The 25298-nt window shown below is 53.5% G+C and overlaps 2 protein-coding genes across 11 annotated transcripts in view; one reads left to right on the forward strand and one right to left on the reverse strand.

Annotated features, from left to right (window-relative positions):
• Positions 1-3967: 3967 nt before the first annotated feature.
• LOC133354956 (AN1-type zinc finger protein 1-like) lies at positions 3968-14604 on the reverse strand. Of its 9 annotated transcripts, none has more exons than XM_061572191.1 (8): positions 14205-14497; positions 11325-11367; positions 11146-11185; positions 10057-10173; positions 9134-9225; positions 8033-8154; positions 7206-7385; positions 3968-6463 (listed from the first exon to the last, which is right to left on the reverse strand). In XM_061572191.1, the coding sequence occupies exons 2-8, from the start codon at positions 11344-11346 to the stop codon at positions 6281-6283; spliced, it is 756 nt and encodes a 251-aa protein (XP_061428175.1). In that variant the 5' UTR covers positions 11347-11367; positions 14205-14497; the 3' UTR covers positions 3968-6280. The 9 variants fall into 9 exon arrangements, with proteins under 9 accessions (XP_061428175.1, XP_061428176.1, XP_061428170.1 ...); XM_061572192.1 differs by lacking the exon at positions 14205-14497 and adding an exon at positions 12345-12816; XM_061572190.1 differs by lacking the exon at positions 14205-14497 and adding an exon at positions 14532-14604 and having other exon boundaries at positions 3969-6463.
• A 244-nt stretch (positions 14605-14848) lies between these two features.
• Positions 14849-25298, forward strand: part of LOC133354955 (charged multivesicular body protein 4b-like) — a 29901-nt gene continuing 19451 nt past the window's right edge. The window contains exons 1-2 of one of the 2 annotated variants that reach the window (XM_061572182.1): positions 14849-15206; positions 23600-23777. In XM_061572182.1, the coding sequence (XP_061428166.1) occupies positions 15026-15206; positions 23600-23777 (359 nt within the window). In that variant the 5' untranslated portion in view covers positions 14849-15025. The remainder of the gene's footprint in view (positions 15207-23599; positions 23778-25298) is intronic. The other variant, XM_061572181.1, reaches the window with a different exon arrangement.

Here is a 25298-nt window from a genome sequence, read left to right on the forward strand (position 1 = left end):
TTCCTGAAACCGCATTGGGGCTCCGCAAGCCTCTCCTCAGCGTGCCTAGCAAGGCGATGCTGAATAATCCTTGCCAGGACCTTTCCGGCACACTGAGGAGTAAGATGCCCCTGTAGTTGTTACAGTCTGTGGGGTCCCCCTTCTTAAAGAGGGGGGCCACCAAGGCATCCTTCCAATCCTGCGGAACCCGTCCAGTGGTCCAGACTGTTGTTATGATGTCATATCGGGCAGTCTGTTCACAACGCCACCCTCTCCGAGCACTTCGCTTGGGAGATCATCTCTGCCCGGTGCCTTTCCTGGTCTCAGACTCCGGATCGCCTTAAGTACTTCCTCAACAGATGGCACCTCAGCCAGCCACTCATTAAGGACGTTCATGATGGTGAGCGGGCCCGGGTAAAACTACGTGGCCGGGAGTCAGAGCCTTTCCCTGTACACCTTGGGGTGCGACAGGGATGTCCTCTGGCTCCCACATTATTTAACATCTATTTTGACCACGTAGTTCGTGAAGCCTTCAATAGCTGTACTGGGGGAATTTCCATTTGGTACAGATATAATAGGAGGCTGATCGATGACCTGGTGCGATCAAGGGATGGCTCCCTATTGGTCAACCACGTTATGTATGCCGATGATTTGGTAATAGCTGCTCATTCAGAGGAGGAGTTGGAGACGCTGCTGCTGAGACTGCCACTAAGAGGTGGGGCCTTACCATCAGCCCCACCAAAACTAAGCACCTGCCTGGGTATTTGTACCATTGGACACTCCACCCCCACAACTCCCAATCGGTGATGGGGCAGTAGTGGAGAGAGTGGAGAGTTTCCCATACCTGGGCAATGTGCTTATGACCGGCTCCAGTTTAACAGCAGAGGTCTCCGAATCAGTCGAGCGGCAATAGCTTTTCATCGGTTGCGTAACGCTGTGTGGAAGCTACCTGGTCTGTCGCTCCGCACGAAGCTTCAGGTCTTCTCGGCCACAGTCATTCCCTCCCTTCTCTACGCTTGCGAAACGTGAACCCCCCTAATGGAGCATCTTCGCCGGTTGGAAACATTTAGGCTGGCTTGCCTACGATCCATCCTGGGTTTAACCAGGCTGGATTGTGTGAGGAGCTCACAAATCCTTGAAAGATCTGGGCAAAGTCCCATCGGTGAGCTCCTCCGGCAGGCAAGGCTGCGTTGGCTGGGTCATGCAGCCCGCATGCCCAGCCACCGCATGCCTACACAGCTTTTGTTCGGCCGGATCGAGGGGGCTAAACGGGCGCGGCACGGGCTAGAGAAGAGATGGAGTGATGTGGTACAGGAGGACGTGGAGCTGAGTGGACTTGCCGATGACTTGTATCAGCGGTGTCAAGATCGGCCTCTGTGGAGGAGGCTCGTGAAGGACGCTACTGGCCAGTTGGAGGCAGTCGCCCTCCAACAACAACGGAGGGCGGAGGAGCGACGCTCACAACAACGAGCGGAGCGCCGGGTGGCTAAAGCACAGCAAGTTGGTACAGTAGGGGGCACAGGTGGTGCATCAGCCAGTCATCTCGGTCATCTCAGTCGACCCGTGGCACCTGGGTCTGCCCCGTGACCTGCCAGCGGGCGTTCGACACTTCACGTGGCCTCAACGTGCACCTAGCCTGGCACAAGCGTCGTGGTGACGTCACCGCCACTTAGTGGCGAATGGCGGTTGTTGTGTGCGTGCACGTGTGTGTGCGTGTGTGGTGTGTGCGTGCACGTGTGTGTGCGTGTGTGGTGTGTGTGTGCGCGTGTGTGTGCGTGTGTGTATGCGCAGCGTTTAGCGCGCTGCATTACGAACCCGGCGACCCGAGTTCGAATCCCGCTCACGGCCACCACCAGTGGCGGTTATTCGAATCGGTCCTAGGCCTCTCCTAGGTCGACTCGGCCTCAAAATGAGTGCCTAGTGCGGTGCGTAAACATCGCCGCTGGAGAGACAAAGGTGGCCGGGCGTGGTGCTGGCCACCCACCCCCTCGTGTGTCGAGCCGGCCTTCAGAGGTGCTCGCTAACAGTCTGTTGAGCCGGTAAGGGGGGGCGGGGGGTCTTTGTATGCGTCTGTCCCTATCACGCACACGCGTGTGTCTGTGCACATTAAGCCGGTCAATCCCACAGCCTTCGCGAACGTGGCCTGAAAGCGCACCTGCCCTGGCACTTTGTACCGGCGTCGCGTCGCCCACACTTGGTGGTGGAGGCTGTCCAGCAATGCAGCAGGCCACGCACCCACACTCTCATCCCAGAAACCTGGGCTCAAGAAATGCAGCTGTCGTAAGGAGCGTGTCGACGGCCACCGATGAACACCGGTCACACCCTCGGCACTCACGCCTCAGTACGAATGCCCTGCTTGTCTTCAGGTGCTCTCAAATACCCGCCCCACACGCTCGGGATGTATTTAGGCAAGCACAGCGATGCTGGCGACCGCTGGATCGCCAGTCTGCGCGGTAATTTGAGGCAATCGGCACCACCCCCCCCTTCCTCCTGTATCCACCCAGCTGTACACATGGGTACACAGTCAATCGACACGTCCCATGTGGTGGGAGAGTGGCTCCTACCAGCACGACCACCTCGTACCGCTCGACCGTGACGACCACTGCTGGTACAACAACTTCTACTGGAACCACGAGTAACAGCTACCACTACACAACCACCACCACCACCACACGGGTGAGGATCAGTGTTGGTGACGAGCCCGTGACTACCACTACTAGTTCGCTAAAAATAATAATCTATATTTCAAGAGCCGCAATGCGCGTGAATACGAGAGACGGTGGGTTATTAATGATTGACGTCACGAAGCCGAGCCCTGCTCCGGCTGGAGGAGCTCTGAGTGGCGTGAGCCAGGAGTTGCTTCTGAACGTCCCCTGACTTCAGCGTCCTTGAGTAAAGGGCCAAATATGAATCAGAAACAATAAGCTCGACGTTTGTACTGTGAACACGCGGGCGCCACGGCGTCGAGGGGTTACCTCCTTCACCTGGTATACAGGATGTCGTGGGTTCGATCCCGACCCTGTCGCCTCTATATTTGGAGTCTGCGTGTCTCTCTCCCTGTGGTCGCGTGGATTTTTTTTCCGGGTCCTTCGGGTTTCCCTCCAAATTTAGAAACATTCAATCTTGATTTGAAGCTTCCGTGACTGCAGGGATCCATACCAGAGGTCGCAATCGGGTATCCGATACCCGGCTACCCGTACCCAATACCCGGCTACCCGATACCCGGCCGGATATCGGGTACCCGTTTGCGACCCTGGTGCGGCCGCGTACGGGTAAGGAATCAAAACCCGTTTGCGACCTCTGATCCATACTCTTTGGTTCTTTCGGTAAAGTCACGTAGATAGAAATAAAATAAAACAAATCACGACGTTTCGATCGCAACACAAGCGGTCGTCATCAGGCAAAGGAGTCAAGCCTCTAAAGACAAACTGTTTGTCAAGGTTTGTGGATGGGCGTAGCCCAAGTGCAACAACAACAGCAGAAGCACGGGCGGTGCACGAGTGCCAATAAACATTCGTTTTGACTATTTGGCTATAAAAAAAAATCATTGAGCTATCATTTGTGGCCAGGTCGCTTCTGAAAAAAAAAATGCTACATAGCTTAGTGAGCTTTATCTGGTAAAATAAAAAGTTTAGTTTAGATGAACAAATAAAAGCCTCGTTGTTTTACATTTCAGATGTTGAGTCAGGCGTTCTCTAAAACAGGTTTAATTGGATCCGTTGGGAGTTTGTGGCGCATCGCGGTCCGGCACCTTCTGCGTCCCAACAGAGCCGCGAGGAACAATGCAGGAGCAGCGGCTTAAGTGGCGACATGTGCAGCCTGCTGAAGATCCTTGACGGTAGTATCACCTCGTGCATACGAGAGCCAAGCTGGACGTCGGCCTCACCGCGCCGTGGGACTTGATTTGTTCGTACGTTTCCCTGCCGCTCAATGCGGGCTGGAGAGGTATATTCATGATCGCCGCCCATTTTATTTTTCTGAAATATTTTATTTCCTGGCAATACATATTTATGAAATGAGAAACTCAATAATGAAAGTAATACATAGCCATCTTCCTCCTAAAATTAGATCATTTGATAAATGTTTCGTGGCAATTACATGGTGGGGATAGGCTCCCAACCAATGATAGAAAAAGGAATGTCCCAGACTGGAATGAAAAACGAAATGCCCATATTATTCAACTAGTTCATAAAGCCTGTTTTTGCCAGGCAAAAGTTTTCAATAAATATAATAAGTAACCTATGATTTGTAAAAAATGTTTTATCTACGATCAAACACTAACTACTTCAAAAATGTATTTTCCTGCAATTTTTTTACTTGTTTTTATTAGAAAGAACAAAAAATTACTTCATACTCTGTTGAGGGGAAGCTCCTATCTTTGACCATTTTTCAGGTTTGACCATCATAAAATGTATGTTTTCATTCAAATCCAAAATATATCAAAACAATTAAAGATAGAACAATGGTTCTCGCTTTAATTTTATTAGCGGTTTAATGCTCCATCAAACGAAAAAACCCGCAATCTAATATTTTGAACAGTTTCTGAATAACACCATACCAGCCATGTGTGCAAATCGAGATTTGGGAGCCTTAAAATGAAAACTCTCGGTCTCACAGATTTTTATTGTGTCCAAAAAGCTACCTATGTACGAAATTGTCAGCTTTCTACCTTGCTGGGAAGTACCCTGGGAGTTTTTGAGACGCAGACTAAGGTCTTTATAGATCAAGATGGGACCTTTTTGACAGTATCAAAATGATGACAATAGGCTTTACCCTTTCTGGCAACAATACAGCAGTGTTATGATGTTCAAACATATTCAAGCATTCCGTTTTCCCCATTACAGTAAAGAGTCAATGGCCATTCCTTTTTCTGTAATGTATTTGTCCATCCCTTTTATGATCTCATAATTTTGATAGGTCACGGAATTATTGAATATTCGCTTAACTGCCAGCACAGACATACGCATTGTAGACCATGCATCTGCTTGCATTAAGACTTGGGGCAGGCTTATGTTGAGTAAACTACAGTCGAAGAACTTTAATTAATCTGTATTCGTACAAGCTTAAACGTGCGAAATACAATTCAGAAGGTAAGGGGAACTCATTGTGGCGATCATCGTTAAATGATACAATTTGACAATAACCGCGAATAACGATACCGCGGCGAGCCGGGAGGGGGCAGTGCCGCCCGCCCGCCCGCCCGCCCGCCCTGGGCGCCGCGGCCTCTCTCCCTCTCTCTCCCGCAGCAGGTGGCGCGAAGGAGCAGCAGGCGGAGCGCGATGTCGCCGCGGAGAGTCGCTCGCACAGCCGGGCGCAGTGCGCAACCACCGTGCTCGATCCGCTCCTGGATGAAGGTCTCCTCCCCCCGCCCCCAAGCTTGTTGCCATTCTTCATGGTCCTGCGACACCACGAGCCATCCCGTTCCTGCATACGAACGGATCCCATCGCTCCGCCTTTGCTGCGGTCCTCCTCTTTGGGGGAGTCCTTTCTTTCGGCATCCATCGACCATCATCTTTCCTATCCAAACCCCCCCAATCCACAAATATTATTGCAAACCAATCGGGTTTGGCCCTGACATCACGGCTGCTGGGCGGTGGTCATGAGAGATTTGCCGAGGCTCTTCTAGGGAGGTTGCCAAATGCGCTTGGTGTGGCAAACAGCACTTTGTGTTTGGTGTGATATATCTGCATATATGCGAATTGTACCCGGTGACTTGTGTGTGACTGTTCACGGAGTTCTGCGAGGCTTAGGGGCGAGTGCGGATGTGGCGAGTTAGTCCCACCAAACTCCCGTCACAGTTGTCGTAAAAACGTCTTGCATCGAACAGAAACTGCGTTATCAGCTCCCTTCATTGGCACTGCCTCATAAGACAAAAACAAATCAAGGCAATAGTACTAGCAATGGCTGTTCTTCACATTTGAGACAAGACGGCAAACAAAATACACTTCTGGACATTACGAGTGGGGTCAAGTGGTCGTAAAGTCAAATAACGACCATCGTCAAAAAGGCTTCTCACTCAAACAAGTGCTGGGTGATGCTTCTCTCCATTAGTGGGCCTAAGTTTGGATTGGAAATTCCACTTTTCTATGGCAGGGTCTTATCATTCCACAGAACACTGGTGGCACTGACGGTTGAGAGCGAGTGGTGGGCAGGCTGTTAATGTACAAGGCCGCGTACCCAGAGTGCAATGGACGTGTGTGGCACGCACGCACGCGGATGACGGGTCACACGTGCAACATCGCAGACTGCCGCCCCCCATAGGCGAGGGCTTGAAGGTCACTGGCCGAGCCGACCGCTGCCGTTATGTCGCCGACGGTGGCGAAGCGTCCGGTGCGACATCGCAGCCAGGGTCCAGGTACTTGAGCAGAACGCCGCCGCCATCCCCGAGCCCCTCTCCCTCGCTCCCCGGGGCCGACAGCAGCGAGTCCACGAGGGCGTCCATGGGCCAGGCGCGCAGCGTCGCCACGTCGCACAGATGCAGCTTCTGCAGCGAGAGCGGCGCCAGTGGCGTCACGGTGACGTGACGTTCCAGTCCCGGCCACGGCTCAACATCGGCGGCTGTGATGTCCCCCGCCCCCCTTCACAAACCCACACTGACCAGTGTGGTGAAGTATTAGGCTAAACAACCACCATGACTGACATGGTGTGAGAAGCACTTAATTTAGAAATCAATCTGGCACAAGCACCATGGCGACGTCGCTCACGCTTAGTAGTGGATGGAGGTACTGCTGCTGATGCTGCGGTGGTGGTGATGGTGGTGGTGTGCGAGCGATGCCTGTTATTTACACAACAACGCAACACTGAGTCCCATGGCCGTTATTCAGGAAGGTTCGGCATTGGGATGTTTGACCAAAGTATATTTTTTAAAATAAGTATTTTACATGTCGCAGTACACAAAGAAAATCCGCCACACGTGAATCGACACTCAAATGTCCTCACAAACAGATTCATGAACACGTTTGCTGTGCTGCCATCTCCTGGCCAGAGCCCTGCAGCCTTGCAGATTTGTGAGTTTTTCAGCGCTTGACGATTGATTCCCGCGTGATCCTAAGATGCGCCTACAATCTCAACCGTGCGCCGCCATGTCTGCTCACAACACGGCAAAATGTAGCGTGCGGTCACACACGTGATTGAGTGTAGTGCCTGTGTGTAAACCGTGTGCGTGTGAGTGATGCGTGTGTACCGCCTGTAGAGCGTGTAAGTGCGAGATGCGTGTGCGCGACCACCTTGGCACTGGCGACGTGGTTGTTGTTGGGAAGGCGCGTGGCGCTGGCGACCCAGTCGACGACGCGTCCCACCGACCACGCACGAGACACGAACACGGCACGCTCCTCCTGCTGCTGCTGCTGCCCCTCAGAGACCCCCGCAGTGCGCGGCAACCGCACACGCAGGTACAGCCGCTCCTCCTGCAATCGCACAGCCGCACGCACAGGCGTGAGCGCAGCGTGGTGGCTAAGTGTGGCTTCAATACGTGCGGCACGGTGGAGTGTGACCAGGCGTGGAGTGGTTAAATTGGCACGGGATGGGTAAGCGTGCTGCGGTGGAGATAAATTACGACGAGATGTGGGGGGTTTGAGTGCAGAATGGTTAAGCTTGGGATGTTGTGTTGAGGTATAGTGCGGCGTGGTGTGGTGTGGTGCGGTGTGGCGTGGTGTGGCGAGGCACTGTACGCCGTTGGGGTCCAGTGTGGCCCGGTGATGCGCACTGTCGTTGAGTGTGCACTGTGTGGTAGAGACGGTGCTTTGTGTGTTGTCTAGTCACGCAGTATCGCGTCCAGCCATGGTGTCGTGCCGTGCAACAATGCGTGTCTCGTTGTGTCTTGTAGTTTCGTGCAATGTTGCCACATTGTGTTGTTGTGTCGCTTTGTTGCGATGTGTTGCGTTGTGCTGTGTCGTGTCACGGTGGCATGACCACGTTGCGTCGTTGCGATGCGTCGCGTTGAGATGGGATGCGTAGGGAGTCCTGCTGTGGCCGCCTTTTGTCGTGTTGGGCCAGGCCACGTTGTGACATCGTGTTGTGTCGTGTTGTGACGCGTGGCATTGCGTGGTCGTGCCTGAGGGATCCCCTGCTCCCCCACTGCCTGCTGCTTGGTCTTCATGAGCTGCACGCGTGCCGTCACGGCCGCACTCCGGGCCCCGCGCCTCCCCACGGCGGCTGCAGCCCCACACCTCCCCTCTACACAGGGGAGGGAGAGACGCGTGGTGACCACCGCTCACGGCAGCAGAGAGAACACGTGACGTGTGGGAGTGCAGCTCATCTCCTACCTAGCATGGCCTCGAGAGGAAATGGGGTCATGTCATACGTGAGGAGGCTCGTGAAGGACGCTACTGGGTAGTTGGTAGGCAGTTGCTCTCCAATAACAACGTATGGCAGAGAAGCGACGCTCATAACAATGAGTGGAACTTCAGGCAAATAAAACGTTGGCACAGTAGGCAGTAGGAGGCACAGGTGGTCAACCCATCGCACCTGGGTCTGTCAAGTGACCTCCAGCCAACAGTAGGCCTTCGACACTTCACATGGCTTCAAAGTCCACCAAGCCTGGCACAAGCGCCCTGGTGACGTCACAACCACTCCACCCCTACAACTCCTAATCGGTGATGGGCAGTTGTGGAGAGAGTGGAGAGTTTCCCATACCTGGGCAGTGTGCTCATGACCGGCTCCAGTTTATCAGCAGAGGTCTCACTCCGTGTTAGTCGTGCGGCATTATCTTTTCATCGGTTGCGTAACGCTGTGTGGAAGCTACCTGGTCTGTCGCTCCGCACGAAGCTTCAGGTCTTCTCGGCCACAGTCAAACCCTCCCTTCTCTACGCTTGCGAAACGTGGACCCCCCTAATGGAACATCTTCGCCGGTTGGAAACATTTAGGCTGGCCTGCCTACGATCCATCCTGGGTTTAACCAGGCTGGATTATGTGAGGAGCTCACAAATCCTTTAAAGATCTGGACAAAGTCCCATCGGTGAGCTCCTCCGGCAGGCAAGGCTGTGTTGGCTGGGTCATGTAGTCCGCATGCCCAGCCACTGCATGTGTGAGGGTGCGTGCGTGAGGGTGGGTGCGTGAGGGTGCGTGTGTGAGGGTGCGTGCGTGTGTGAGCGTGCGTGTGTGAGGGTGCGTGTGTGAGGGTGCGTGTGTGAGGGTGCGTGTGTGCGTGTGGTACCAGTGATGCCCCGCACCAGCTCCTGCGTGCGCTGCATGCGCGGCGCCGCCTCCTGGAGGTTCACGCACGCGTGGTCCACCTGGTGCCGGTGCCTGTGCCCGCGCACGGAGACACGAGCATCCGCCGTGCGTACCCTTGTTGAGAGCGAGCGCCTATTCAGGTCAGCACGGCGCACAACCGCGCTCGTCTCCGTGGTGTCAATGTTTTATGTCCGCACTATGCTAGGTACGCTTTTAAGGCCAGGCTGACCTAGGGAGACTGGTTAAGATCATTTTGACTGTTGGCCAGGAATCGAACTCAGGTTTAAAGTACGGTGCGCTTACCACTTTGCAAGTGCTCTTTTTGCATGTGCATGAATACAAACATACAAAGAAAAGGATCCGCCGTATAGCCTTAAGAGACTGTTGGGGCAAGTGCTGTAAGTGAACACCTACGAAGGCGGGAACGGCACACGAAGAGGTGGGTGGTCAGCACCACGCCCGGCGTTTTGCTGGCCACCCATACACGTCCAAGCACGGCGTATATGCACATGTACACACAAAGCTCTCGATTCTTTGCGTTGTCAAATCGCTCCTCGTGTTTTCCTAAGCCTAGGAAAGGTCGCTTCTTTTGCTCTGCTGCTCTTACTTCAAGAAAGGTCTTCCGATAGTGTACACGTTTTACGCTCTCTCCTGCCGACTGACGCGAGAGGGAAGACAACGGGGAGAGGGGCGGAGCTGCCCGGGAGTGCTGCTGGGACACACGGGAAGCCACGGGGAGCGGCCGGGAAGCCACGGGGAGCGGCCGGGAAGCATGTAGAGACAGGGAGCGGCGGGGGAACTGGGCGAAGTGCAGAGAGAAATGAGGAGGAGTGAATCGACGCAGTGGGGTGGGGGAGGGTGGCACGAGAAGACGGGTATCGACGGCACGCACCTGAGGCACACCTGCAGGCTGCAGTGCGGACACAGCACGGGCAGCAGCTCCCGCGCCGGGCAGGCCGGCACGTGGCACGCGTAGCTCGTGGGGCCCCCCCCGGCGGGCGCCGCTCTCCCGGGAGTTGCCTGTGGGCGACGCGCCGACTCGGCGTTACTCTGAAACTCTTTTTACTTGAGGGGTGACCAAGTGGCTTGGGGGCTCATAATGGCCGTGTGTTTTTTAACACTATCGCCACAGTGGCGAGATGTTAACTACCTCTCTTGGAATAAAGGTCGTGCATTCTCGATCCCAACCCTGACGCCTGTATATTTGGAGTTTGCGTGTCTCTCTCCCTGTGGTCAGGTGGATTTTTCTCCGGGTCCTTTGGTTTTTCCTTCCACATTTAGAAACAACGTGCATTCAGAGTATTTGGCTGCTTTAAAAGCCACTTTGTTGACCTATTATTTGTGGACAGGTCGCTTCTGAAAAAGAATTAAATAGCTCAGTTGGCCTTACCTGGTAAAATAAAAAGTTTAGTTTTAGTTTGAACTATGTGACATCACTTTCACTTCCGCGTTGAGCCAGTAGAGGTCGCGAGTGGTTTCGTGTTGGCTTGGTTCTGAGCCCAGGTGCCCAGCCCTCTTTGTGTCACATACCCCTTCTCCATTGGGACAGCCGAGCCGAGTTAGCGAGATGCCCTTGGGGTACACCGGTGGTATTTCCACAAGTTATTTTGCCGTACTGAGCCGGAACTAAACCGCGCCATGGTGGCCTCACGAGACATCTCAATCTGCCTCAGAGGCCGGCAGGGGATAGGAGCGGGGAGAATGACGTGTACATTGTGTGGCGTCACGGCTCTGGGTTCCACGGTGAACAACCTGGACCTCCTGACCCGCGACAGCCCAGCTTGGCACGGCATCGGCATGGCTCCGATGTGCGAGTGGAAATGCGCTTGCGGTGTCAGATTTTCCCAGCAGGAATTTTGTGTAAATGTGAGCCAATTGGGTGGTGGGTGTAGAGTGCTTGTGAATGCGTTGCAGAGTGTTGTGTATTGGCGAGCGTTCTGTGTAGTAGGTAAGGCTCCTCGGCGTTGAGCAACTCTGCTGCCGAGGCCTCACCTCTGTGCATGCGTGGTCGTCCTTGCCTCTATGCTCCAAACTGTGGAAACACGGGGGGGGGGGGGGGGGGGGGGGGGGTCACAAGTGTGGCAAAGGTGAGCAGCAAGGTTCCGCAGCTAGCACCATGCAAAAAACTATATATTATATATAATATATATATTCTCACCAATGAGACTCACCAGAACACCTTGGCACAGCCATTGCAGACGAACGGGAGGAAGTCTGCAACATAAATTCTCGGAAGAGTGAATTTTACTTTCAATGCAATTGCTTTCTTAAAGACCAGATAAGAGCCCGTTGAGTCCTAGAATCAAATTCTCGGGAGACGTGGCAAAGAAATGCGTTGTAACAACAGGCTCTGAAGTGCAACAGATAAAAACAGAATTAAACATATATAATAAAAAACAGTAAAAGGATCTAGATTGCTGCAAACTAAAGTTCACAATTAAGCATCATAACAGGATACTTCATAGCAGCACACTGGTTCACATGAATGTAGATATCAAGATGTAATAAAGAATAGTTTGTAAAGCACTGACATGTTAAACTAAGTGATTAAACATTATTTCTTATTTTACCAGGTAAGGCCTACTAAGCTATTTAGCTCTTTTTCAGAAGCATCGTGTTTACGTCGTGAAACCAACAGCACATCAACACACAGCCTGTGGCTGGTGGTTCAATGCAGAGGCGATACAGCAGGTGCATGCGTGACGGGGGGGGGGGGAATTCTCGAATGTGTTATTGCGGAGCCTTGGTACAAGTTTATAGATTAAAATGCTTTTTCTTCTTCAGTCCAGTGAATGGGTGAGGCTCCAGTGGGGATAAATTCATCAACACTTGAAAAACTAAAAATCGTGCAATACATGCTTGACCTGAAAATATAAAGCAGGAGAAAAGTGATCAAGTATGATCTTAGAGAAGACTGATCGATGAAAGAGACATGGCCTGCTTATTGAGTTCTTTGGATTCTCCACAACAGCGCCGATTCATTATAATTTGTTTTTAGATATCTTTGAGATAACTCAGAAAATTACAGCAATTGTATGATTGGCATAACAGTGAAACCAATAAGGTATTGTAAAAAAGACAAAACATTTCTGAAAACAAAATCTATCTATGCAAATGACAGTCAGACGCGGTTCTAGACATATTCATCCGGTAATTATGGAAAGTAATGTTGTCAACGTTTTCTTCAGTACCTGTGACGGGAATGTAACGGATTCAGGGGACCGTGGCTGCCAGGATCACCACCGAGGTGTGTCGGAGGCTCAACCCCATCCCTGTCGACCCAGACGCGTCACCCCGCATTCCAGTCCAGGGAAACTCAGTTTGCAGGTCCATACGGCGTACAGCCGGTTCAATATGGGCAAAAATATGTCTATTTGTTTGTGTTTCTCCCTCGTGATGGGACTTTGCAGGATGAACGTTGAGATTTATAAGGGCACGGGGTGATCAATAGGGTCTGAGTTGTTCTGGAATAAGGTAGGCAGCAGTGACAAGGGGTTGACAGGTGTGGGACCCGGACACATGGAGGGGCAACCTCCCTGAAGCACCCCAGATGCCGCACGCGACATCCTGCTACTTATATTCCTATAAGGGGCCGTCCATAAATGACATCACGCGATTTTGGACGATTTTTGACCCCCCCGTCACACGGCATCACAAAAAGTCAGACCCCCCTCAAATATGACGTCACAAAGCTCTGCCCCCCCCCCCCCCCCAAATAAAACATGTTTCACATCGCTTTAAACTATTGTCATAGTGCGTATTTAATGTGGCGCTGCACTCTGATGTTGCAGGGGAAAACATTTATTAAAAAGTCTATTTAAGTAGAACGTATTTTTGGTTCTTTCGGTAAAGTCACGTAGAAGGGAAATAATACAATTTAAGTATAACGTGTTGTCTATATTTATTTAAAGTTATTTATTTAAAGTTGCGCATTTTGATGTGACGTCACATTTCTCACCCCCCCCCCCTCCCCCGTCACAAATGTCTGACCCCCCCCCTCCCCCCTAGGTGCGTGACGTCATTTATGGACGGCCCCTAACGTTATTTTCACCTGGGCACGTGTTTCAGGTGCGTCTTCCTCTCCGGCGCGAATGGGCAAACTAAATGAAAGCTATTGTTAATCTACCAGGTCCACTGAGCCATAGATGATAGCTCAACGAAGTGGCTCATAAGTGTGGACATTGATCGCAGCCAAATCCTCTAAACGCGTGATGTTGATTCTAAATGTGGAGGGAAAAACTAGAGGACCCGCAGAGAAACCCACGCGACCACGGAGAGAGACACGCCAACTCCAAACACGCGACAGCAGCAGCAGCGGCAGCAGCGTCAGGGTCGAGCTGGAACCCACGTGGGGCTCCCCCTGCTGCCCCTGCCGCGTGCCACGAGCCCCTGCCGCGTGCCACGTGCCCCTGCCGCGTGCCACGTGCCCCTGCCGCGTGCCACGTGCCCCTGCCGCGTGCCCCTGCCGCGTGCCACGTGCCCCTGCCGCGTGCCACGTGCCCCTGCCGCGTGCCCCTGCCGCGTGGTGCCGCGTGGCAGGCGGGGAGGGAGTTGACGTCTCCTGTCGCCACCAACCTGCCCTGCCCCACGCCAGCATCTGGTGTTAAAGCAAATCGGCTGCAATTTATCTACTGAACTGATGCAATTTGGAAATGACTCGTTGGTTCTTTCGGTAAAGTCACGTAAAAATAGATCACGACGTTTCGATTGCAACACCAGCAACCGTCATCAGGTGAGAACTGTATGTAAATTCAAGCTCGGCGAGAGACATACACAGAGAGAGACAAACACACAGAGACACACGCAGAGAGATACAGAGAGAGCGAAACACAGAGACAAACCGAGAGACATACACAGAGAGACATACACACAGAGAGACACACATAGAGATGAGACAGAGACATACACAGAGAGACACACACAGAGACACAGAACAACAAATCAAGATTGAATTTGGAAATTATATATATTTTTCGTGAATTGCTTATCTTTCCCCTATATTTGCACTCCTTTCGCTTTTTCAAATTACTTGTTGTAACTTGCTGACCCACCCCTACTGGACGTCTGTAGAAAGAGCTTCATAGCTCAGCGGATTCCTCCTCCCGGATGAATGTACACGACACATTCCGAACGGGTGTCGCTGGCCGAGGCTTGGGCGAGGCAGCACGGCCGCCATCTTACATGGGGACGCGGCGATGACGTCACCGTACCACACGTGGTACCCTTTACCAACATGGCCGCCGGGTGACACATTATTGGACATTATGAAACAACGAAGCCGTTTCCGCACCGTTAGCACAAATGTTTGTTCAGTAACGGAGTTCATCGCAACAACGCGGGCAAAGGAGCCCGCCTCACCCGAGCATGCCGAGCCCTACCGAGCTGCCCGCACTGTTCAACCGCGCAGTGACGTCCCACGTCTAATTCGGCCATCTTGCGAGTGACGTCACGCGGCGGGCGGGGTTCGATCACGTGACCGCGAGTCACGGTACGTGTCAGGGCGACGACGTCACGGAACCTTGCGAGACGTCACAGGGAGTGGTTCACAGGGAGTGGTTCACCCCTGCTTCTAATACCGCAGCGCGCATGGGCGAGCGCCGCCGCGTCGACGTTCGCGATTGGCTCCGCGGTGCGCCGCGTCACCCAATCGCGCGCCGCTGTAGGGCCCCGCCAGCCAATGGGAGCGGCTCTTGCTCGAGGCGGCTCCCGATGCGCTGTGGGCATTTGGAGCTCGGCGCCATTTCGCGTCTCTCCGGCGACTCTCGGCGGCCTCCGCGCGTCGTCGTTTTGTCGTCTCCCCTTCGTCTCGCCTCCGTCTCATCTTCGTCTCTCCTCCTCTTCGCGAGCGTCGTTGACGACAAACGCGGCCATCATGTTGAAGTTCTTCGGCGGCGGCGGCGGCGGCAAGAGCAAGACGTCGGTGACGCCGCAGGAGGCGCTGCAGAAGCTGCGCGAGACGGAGGAGATGCTCGCCAAGAAGCAGGAGTTCCTCGAGAAGAAGATCGACACCGAGATCGCCACGGCGCGAAAGAACGGCACCAAGAACAAGCGCGGTGAGGACGCGGGGGAGACGCGGGGACAGGGGGGAGAGATGGTGGGGTGACACACGCGGGGATAAGGTGACACCGGAAGACGGGGTGACACACGGGGACATTGTGGGTGAGACACGGGGACATTGTGGGTGAGACACGGGGACATTGTGGGTGAGACACGGGGACATTGTGGGTGAGACACGGGGACATTGTGGGTGAGACACGGGGACATTGTGGGTGAGACACGGGGACATTGTGGGTGAGACACGGGGACATTGTGGGTGAGACACGGGGACATTGTGGGTGAGACACGGGGACATTGTGGGTGAGACACGGGGACATTGTGGGTGAGACACGGGGACATTGTGGGTGAGACACGGGGACATTGTGGGTGAGACACGGGGACGTTGTGGTTGAGACACGGGGACGTTGTGGGTGAGACACGGGGACGTTGTGGGTGAGACACGGGGACGTTGTGGGTGAGACACGGGGACATTGTGGGTGAGACACGGGGACATTGTGGGTGAGACACGGGGACATTGTGGGTGAGACACGGGGACATTGTGGGTGAGACACGGGGGCATTGTGGGTGAGACACGGGACATTGTGGGTGAGACACGGGGACATTGTGGGTGAGACACGGGGACATTGTGGGTGAGACACGGGGACATTGTGGGTGAGACACGGGGACATTGTGGGTGAGACACGGGGACATTGTGGGTGAGACACGGGGACATTGTGGGTGAGACACGGGGACATTGTGGGTGAGACACGGGGACATTGTGGGTGAGACACGGGGACATTGTGGGTGAGACACGGGGACATTGTGGGTGAGACACGGGGACATTGTGGGTGAGACACGGGGACATTGTGGGTGAGACACGGGGACGTTGTGGGTGAGACACGGGGACGTTGTGGGTGAGACACGGGGACGTTGTGGGTGAGACACGGGGACGTTGTGGTTGAGACACGGGGACGTTGTGGGTGAGACACGGGGACGTTGTGGGTGAGACACGGGGACATTGTGGGTGAGACACGGGGACATTGTGGGTGAGACACGGGGACATTGTGGGTGAGACACGGGGACATTGTGGGTGAGACACGGGGACATTGTGGGTGAGACACGGGGACATTGTGGGTGAGACACGGGAACATTGTGGGTGAGACACGGGGACATTGTGGGTGAGACACGGGGACGTTGTGGGTGAGACACGGGGACGTTGTGGGTGAGACACGGGGACGTTGTGGGTGAGACACGGGGACATTGTGGGTGAGACACGGGGAGAGGGGAGATCGTGGGTGAGACACGAGAAAAGTGTGGGTGAGACACGGGGACGGGGGACATTGTGGGTGAGACACGGGGAGAGGGGAGATTGGTGGGTGAGACACGGGGAGAGGGGAGATCGTGGGTGAGACACGAGAAAAGTGTGGGTGAGACACGGGGACGGGGGACATTGTGGGTGAGACACGGGGAGAGGGGAGATCGTGGGTGAGACACGGGGAGAGGGGAGATCGTGGGTGAGACACGGGGAGAGGGGACTTTGTGGGTGAGACACGGGGAGAGGGGAGATCGTGGGTGAGACACGGGGAGAGGGGAGATCGTGGGTGAGACACGGGGAGAGGGGACTTTGTGGGTGAGACACGGGGAGAGGTGAGATTGGTGGGTGAGACACGGGGAGAGGGGACTTTGTGGGTGAGACACGGGGAGAGGGGAGATCGTGGGTGAGACACGGGGAGAGGTGAGATTGGTGGGTGAGACACGGGGAGAGGGGACTTTGTGGGTGAGACAGCGATGCTGGGTCGAGAGACAAGGGGAAGAGCAATGGAGAGGGCGGGTGAGAGACGGCGACATGGAGACAGGTGGACGGGGATATACGAAAGGGTATGAGAAGAGACAACAGGGATATGGGGAGACGCGAGAAAGTGGGGGTGGGGGGGACACGCAGGGCTACGGGGAGACACGGGGGGGACCTGAGGACATGAAGACGGAGGATGACCCTCATGGCGGTACCCCGGATTGATTGGTACCCCAGTCGCGGAGTGAAGTACACCCCTGGAAAAGAAGTGTCCCAGAAGTAAAATATTTAATTGCCTCGGCCATTTAGTATTGTTTAGTACCCCGGGAGACCGCCATAAGGAACATACGCCGAGGCATGGGGAGGAGACACGGCAACTACATAACACATTGGGACGTAGCTACAGGTGGAGACAGCACGGAAACCTAACACGGGATAGACGGCACATGCTGTCAACATGGACACAGATTCATGGGAATATATGGACAGAGAGATACACGGGCGCAGGGTTCGAGTTGGTCACTTAGTGGTTTGTATACATTGCGGACGGACGTGCTGGAGGAGGCTGTCACATGACTAGCTACGTGGGCTGACGTTCACTCACATTACATTGACGTACGTCTACAAAAATGTATTTTTTTATTTTCCTTGTTGATCTGGGGCTCTAACTGTAAAATAATTCGCTGAATAATAAAGGGGTTAGAATAACAATGCAGAGGGGTACACGGGAAGCGACGCGCGCTCGTGAGAGTTGGTCGGCGACCCGGGAAGACACGGGGGTGGTGCCGTATGTATGTTGGAACTTCTTTCGCACCGTACGTAGCCGACCCTGCTTCAGCGGAGGTGCAGGGGATGGACAACTGATGGCTGGCGTTTGACGTTGAGACCTATGGGGCGGTTTGCTTACCCCTGGCTAGACACTGTGGTACGTGGAGACGTGGAGAGTCGACGGCAAATGGAGAGACGGGAGGGCAAGGGACGTGATACAGAGAGGTACATAGGTAGTATAAGGGAGGGGTACCGGTAGAGATGGGTCGAAACGCCGTGGGTTTTGAGAAACAACAAGTTGGGAATATTTACTGTTACGGCGCGGGTGGGTGTCAGAGGGAGCCACGGGGTCGAATCGCGTGGGCGCAGCGAGAGAGGAGGAGGTGGCCCGGGGGCGGGCTGGAGGAGGTTGCGAGAGTCGTGAGTGTGAGACCCACAGTGCCTCCCGGCTGGGTCGGTGAGTGTGAGACCCACAGTGCCTCCCGGCTGGGTCGGTGAGTGTGAGACCCACAGTGCCTCCCGGCTGGGTCGGTGAGTGTGAGACCCACAGTGCCTCCCGGCTGGGTCGGTGAGTGTGAGACCCACAGTGCCTCCCGGCTGGGTCGGTGAGTGTGAGACCCACAGTGCCTCCCGGCTGGGTCGGTGAGTGTGAGACCCACAGTGCCTCCCGGCTGGGTCGGTGAGTGTGAGACCCACAGTGCCTCCCGGCTGGGTCGGTGAGTGTGAGACCCACAGTGCCTCCCGGCTGGGTCGGTGAGTGTGAGACCCACAGTGCCTCCCGGCTGGGTCGGTGAGTGTGAGACCCACAGTGCCTCCCGGCTGGGTCGGTGAGTGTGAGACCCACAGTGCCTCCCGGCTGGGTCGGTGAGTGTGAGACCCACAGTGCCTCCCGGCTGGGTCGGTGAGTGTGAGACCCACAGTGCCTCCCGGCTGGGTCGGTGAGTGTGAGACCCACAGTGCCTCCCGGCTGGGTCGGTGAGTGTGAGACCCACAGTGCCTCCCGGCTGGTCTGGTGAGTGTGAGACCCACAGTGCCTCCCGGCTGGGTCGGTGAGTGTGAGACCCACAGTGCCTCCCGGCTGGGTCGGTGAGTGTGAGACCCACAGTGTCTCCCGGCTGGGTCGGTGAGTGTGTGACCCACAGTGCCTCCCGGCTAGGTCGGTGAGTGTGAGACCCACAGTGTCTCCCGGCTGGGTCGGTGAGTGTGAGACCCACAGTGTCTCCCGGCTGGGTCGGTGAGTGTGAGACCCACAGTGCCTCCCGGCTGGGTCGGTGAGTGTGAGACCCACAGTGCCTCCCGGCTGGGTCGGTGAGTGTGAGACCCACAGTGTCTCCCGGCTGGGTCGGTGAGTGTGAGACCCACAGTGCCTCCCGGCTGGGTCGGTGAGTGTGAGACCCACAGTGTCTCCCGGCTGGGTCGGTGAGTGTGTGACCCACAGTGCCTCCCGGCTAGGTCGGTGAGTGTGAGACCCACAGTGCCTCCCGGCTGGGTCGGTGAGTGTGTGACCCACAGTGCCTCCCGGCTAGGTCGGTGAGTGTGTGACCCACAGTGCCTCCCGGCTGGGTCGGTGAGTGTGAGACCCACAGTGCCTCCCGGCTGGGTCGGTGAGTGGATATTGAACTGTGATGTTCCAGCTGGATTTTCATCTCAGACTCTACCTTTGTGAAAGAGACTTGTATGCTTGCCTGGTCATACACAATATGATTGAACCCAGCCTTGAACATGTGGCTTGTTGGCAACTTGTGGATTTGTACACGTGGTCTAAGGGGGCTGCATGAAGTGATGTTTCCGTACAGATTCAACTAAATTGTAATGCGAGGTACGGTACGCAGGAGGGTTGTATTCATGTGACATCACGGCACATTTGTCACCTCCATGGCCCGTGTGGCATATCAATGGCGCAATCCGTGTTTAATCAGTAATGAGAACACCCGAAGCGATGCGTTATGCAACTCTCCACAGGTCTCTTGGTCTGTGGTTTTACGTCACAAAGTGGCTCTTCATTCTACTCGCTGAGATGTCAGTGCCTTGTGCACATTCTCGAATACAACAACAACATCAACCACCGTTTGCACTCGGTGGTGGTGACATCACTACATCGCTCGTGCCATTTAAAACACTTGCTCACACACAAACAAACTGAACAACTCCCTATGACATTGTATAGCTTATTGGGGGGGTAAGTGTTGGCAGTGAACTGACGTGATATACGAAGGAGTTGTGAGGGCAGCGCCACAACCAGCTGCCTTTGTTTCCCCAGTGCTGATGTTTACTGGTCACGCCGGGTACTTATTTAAGTGTGGGTCAACCTTAAATTGTAATAATTTTGGGGCCCGTAGAGTGAAATTTAGGAGGCTCAAGATTGGACGCGTTGGAGGGAGTTGGAGCCAAAGACCTTTCCATTGGACATAGGACAAAGGAATTGAAGCCTTAGTCGCAAGAGTAGTCACATTCTCTGAGGTCAGGTCAGATCTATTAGGTTGATACTGAAACCTGGGGCACAGTGACCCAATCCAAATTATGTTCAAGCGTTGGGTACTGCTTATATACCTATAAAGAGCCCTGAGTCAGTGGAATAGCCTTCATGTTTTCTGTTACAATGAGAAGTCTGTTCATAGGATGACCACTGTAGAAAAACCATGAATGGGAGCAATCTCATCAGGTATTATTTAACTGATGCACCCCAGAGAGAGATGATGATTATCTGCTGAAGGAGTCAGTCCTGGCCAGGATTTTGACTCTAAACCTTGAGATCATGAGCACTCTGAAAAAGAAAGAGTGAGCGTGTTTATTTGTTGCACTGTTTTAGCTGCATCTGGATGGAACAGGAACGGCTGGTCTTGCGGGAAATGTAAAGTGAGTCTTAAGAATTGACAAAACAACGTTTTGTATCGGAAGCTACAAGTGGACAGCGGGAAGGTGTGTACATTAACATGACGCGGGCGTGTATGATATCATGTGGCCATTGCTCTATCCAAGCCTGGTTTGTCCAGATTGTAATGACATCGACTGAGGTGAAGGTGTGGACCATTACAAATTAAATGCAGCTTCCTGTACCCAGCAGATAGTTCAGTGGTGTCATCCATTTGACAAGGGAGAAATGGTAAATCACCAGGTGTCTTTGTTTTTTATGCCATTTATATCCTAGTTATGCTGTCCTTCATTCCATGAATCAAACCTTCCAGAACAACAGGCAGAGCCTCACATTGGCAATGCAGAAACATCCATTATTCTACTTTACTTCTATGCTCCCTTGCCTATGCTCCCCACCTTCACAAGTCTGCACCGAGTATGGTCAAACAACCGTCACAACCCGTAAAGATGGGTAATTCACCAGTGAGTTGACAGGCTGTACTTGATCAACGGCAGCGTGCCTCTTCCCCCTTGTTTTGGAGTGGGTGCTGCAACCCCAGAGAGCAGGCTCCACGAGGGGGCAGCATGCACAGCTCTTGCCACCCGCCACATGGGTCTCGCCTCCGCTGTAGAAAGAGCACACAGTGTGAAATAGTCAACATTGTGCAATCTGGAGAGACAGTGGCAGGTGTGGGCCTCCGTGGTGGTAGTGGTCACACCACCGTCTTTACGCTACGCTGGACTCGATGGGTGCCCCATAAAAGTACACGTTCCAAACAGTGGAGACTGAATGGAGGATCTCTGTGTACTAGAGACGTGTAATGGGCTTTAACTACTTCACATCAGCATCACGCGTCACAGGAGTTGAATTACTCGTTTCACTGATGATGATCGTAGGTATGTGAATGTTTAGTCTTAAAGCACTTTACAGTTTTATGCTGACTGCCCGATGAGTAAAACTGGCCAACCTCTGGGCTGTTTTGTTTGGAGGCTTGTTTGAAGTATTGGGATATTCCTAATTATAAGCTCATATACAACTATATTTGTGAAAATTTCATCTCAGTAGGTCTTTTAAAACAATTTACATCACTCAGTCTTTTTTATTTGTATTAAATGCACTCTGTTTGTCTGTATTATTCTGTAGGGTGGTGCCGTTTCATAGTCCTTGGATCTGAATCGGAAGGTTTTGAGTTAAAATGCTCAGTATGGGTCTACTAAACCCATCATCCTTCCAGGTACAATACGTTTGTCTCTCTTTGTGAGAAATGAACAGTTCTTGCCTCCGTGGGGAGACTGCCAACCTCCAAGAATGTGGAATTTTCACCATTGCCGTCGGGCTGCCAACAGACATCGCCACACCGCCACCACATTTGTTTGAGCTAGATAATTGTAGTTTTTGACACTGAGCCTTAGGAAATGGGTCTGTAGCTTTGAGCAGGGAGACCCTTCGACATGATATTAGTCTATTTATGTGTAACGGTTTCCGGAGACACTTGTAGAGGTAACTTCTTTATTACAATACAACACTCCAACAATACTCCAACAGTCCAACACTCCAACTCTCCAACACTCCTGATACTCTGTTACAGCCTAGGTACACAGCCTAGGTACACAGCCTAGATACTCTACTCTGGCTACGCTCTGGAACTCGCCCTCACAAGGTCGTAGAGTCGGGAGTTCCAGAGTCCCACCACTGGCTCTCACAGCGTCCCAGGGTCCTCCGATGGCTGGTCTTGGGTCTTGGGTCTTGAGCTACGACTGGCCCCGATCGTCCAGGGAGCTCCACTTTTATGCCCAGTCCCCAACGAGGGGTGGGGCCGTGTGCGCCCCCAGATATCCCACAGAGCACACACAGCCCCCCCCCCCTGGTGGCGCCAAGGGGATTAAGCGCCTGGGAACCCAACGCCTGATGCCAAGAGGCTTAAGCGTCTGACCCGCCCAGGGACCCAGAGCCCCCCAGCAGCCCCTCCCTTCTTATGTCACTACATATGTACCATGTGCCAGCAGAGGGCAGTTCAGCAAAGTTAATTGTCCCGTACTATGCTCAGTCTATACTCCCCACCTTAACCCACCCCCGCTCTGACAAGTGTGGTGATGTATTTATAACCCTCGTGACCCACATGGCGTGGGGTGCCCTCATCCAGTAGTTGGTTGACAAAAAGAGCATTTGGCCCCCGAGTCTTTAGGCGTCGACGGTGCTGTGGGTTGAGGAATGCAGCTCAGGGCGTTGGTAGCAGGGTGGGCACTTGAAACGCCTCTTGTGAATTAAGAAGCAACGATTGACACTGTGGGACGCTCTTTAAAAACCCCGACCTTTTGCAGGTTGTCGTTTCCGTGCGTTATGCCGCCATGATTGTCAGTCGCGCGAAAGGGAGGCGTTCTGCCATGGCGATTAGGTGAAAGAAGAAAACCTACTCCCGCTTTATTTTCGCTCTTTGGCAGTGTAAGCACAGGATGTTCATTGTGACATGCTGCTGCGCGACTTTCTCGAGGATTAATATGCGCATAACGCTCATCTAAAATGCGAGCGCGTCACGAAGCTGGCACTACAATTACCCGTGGAGTGGTGTATTGTTGTTAGCAATGATTCATTTCATCGGGGGCAAGTGGTGCGAGTGCCTGCCCTGATCCCCCTAGGTCAACTCGGGTTAAAATATGTAATTAGTGCAATTGTGTGGTCAGAAATATCAGTGCTGGTGAGACTTGTGTTGTGCAGTTGAATCACCTATTTGTTAATATACTCGGAAATCTTTCCCAAATGGTCTGAACTTGGGTTCTTTGTTTCCGAGTGTGCGTGTGGAATAGTGTCGTTGCAGAGCTACAAAGCCAGCAGCCCGGGTTTGATTCCTTGGCCACGTTATGCAACAACAGTGGTCGATGGTGTCTGAAATCTGAACACTTCTCGCTTACGACTTACGAGGCTAACGAGGAGACGAACGTGGTGGTGCGTGTGCACGAATCTATAAATGTGACTGTGCGTGTGCTGTCCATCTGCAGTCGCTCTCGCTGCGCTCAAGCGTAAGAAGCGCTACGAGAAGCAGCTGGCACAGATCGACGGCACGCTGTCCACCATCGAGTTCCAGCGCGAGGCACTCGAGAACGCCAACACCAACACCGAGGTGCTCAAGACGATGGGCTTCGCCGCCAAGGCCATGAAGAATGCGCACCAGAACATGTGAGATGGCGCAACGCAGCGCTCACACTCACCACTCCTACTTGTGATACACAGTGCTCACACTCACCACTCCTACTTGTGACACACAGCGCTCACACTCACCACTCCTACTTGTGATACACAACGCTCACACTCACCACTCCTACTTGTGATACTCAGCGTTCACACTCACCACTCCTACTTGTGACACACAGCGCTCACACTCACCACTCCTACTTGTGACACACAGCGCTCACACTCACCACTCCTACTTGTGATACACAACGCTCACACTCACCACTCCTACTTGTGATACACAGCGTTCACACTCACCACTCCTACTTGTGACACACAGCGCTCACACTCACCACTCCTACTTGTGACACACAGCGCTCACACTCACCACTCCTACTTGTGACACACAGCGCTCACACTCACCACTCTCGTACTTGTGACACACAGCGCTCACACTCACCACTCCTACTTGTGATACACAGCGCTCACACTCACCACTCCTACTTGTGATACACAGCGCTCACACTCACCACTCCTACTTGTGACACACATCGCTCACACTCACCACTCTCGTACTTGTGACACACAGCGCTCACACTCACCACTCCTACTTGTGATACACAGCGCTCACACTCACCACTCCTACTTGTGATACACAGCGCTCACACTCACCACTCCTACTTGTGATACACAACGCTCACACTCACCACTCTCCTACTTGTGACACACAGTGCCACACTCACCACTCCTACTTGTGACACACAGCGCTCACACTCACCACTCCTACTTGTGACACACAGCGCTCACACTCACCACTCCTACTTGTGATACAGAACGCTCACACTCACCACTCTCCTACTTGTGACACACAGTGCTCACACTCACCACTCCTACTTGTGATACAGAACGCTCACACTCACCACTCCTACTTGTGACACAGTGCTCACACTCACCACTCCTACTTGTGATACACAACGCTCACACTCACCACTCTCCTACTTGTGACACACAGTGCCACACTCACCACTCCTACTTGTGACACACAACGCTCACACTCACCACTCTCCTACTTGTGATACACAACGCTCACACTTACCACACTCCTACTTGTGACACACAGCACTCACACTCACCACTCCTACTTGTGACACACAGTGCTCACACTCACCACTCCTACTTGTGACACACAGCGCTCACACTCACCACTCTCCTACTTGTGATACACAGCGCTCACACGCACCACTCCTACTTGTGACACACAGCGCTCACACTCACCACTCTCCTACTTGTGATACACAACGCTCACACTCACCACTCCTACTTGTGATACACAGCGCTCACACTCACCACTCCTACTTGTGATACACAACGCTCACACTCACCACTCCTACTTGTGATACACAGCGCTCACACTCACCACTCTCCTACTTGTGATACACAGCGCTCACACTCACCACTCCTACTTGTGACACACAACGCTCACACTCACCACTCCTACTTGTGATACACAGCGCTCACACTCACCAC

This window comes from Lethenteron reissneri, chromosome 49, assembly GCF_015708825.2.
Source record: "Lethenteron reissneri isolate LAM-NWPU_2019-01 chromosome 49, ASM1570882v1, whole genome shotgun sequence".
In the NCBI taxonomy this organism is placed as follows: Eukaryota; Metazoa; Chordata; class Hyperoartia; order Petromyzontiformes; family Petromyzontidae; genus Lethenteron; species Lethenteron reissneri.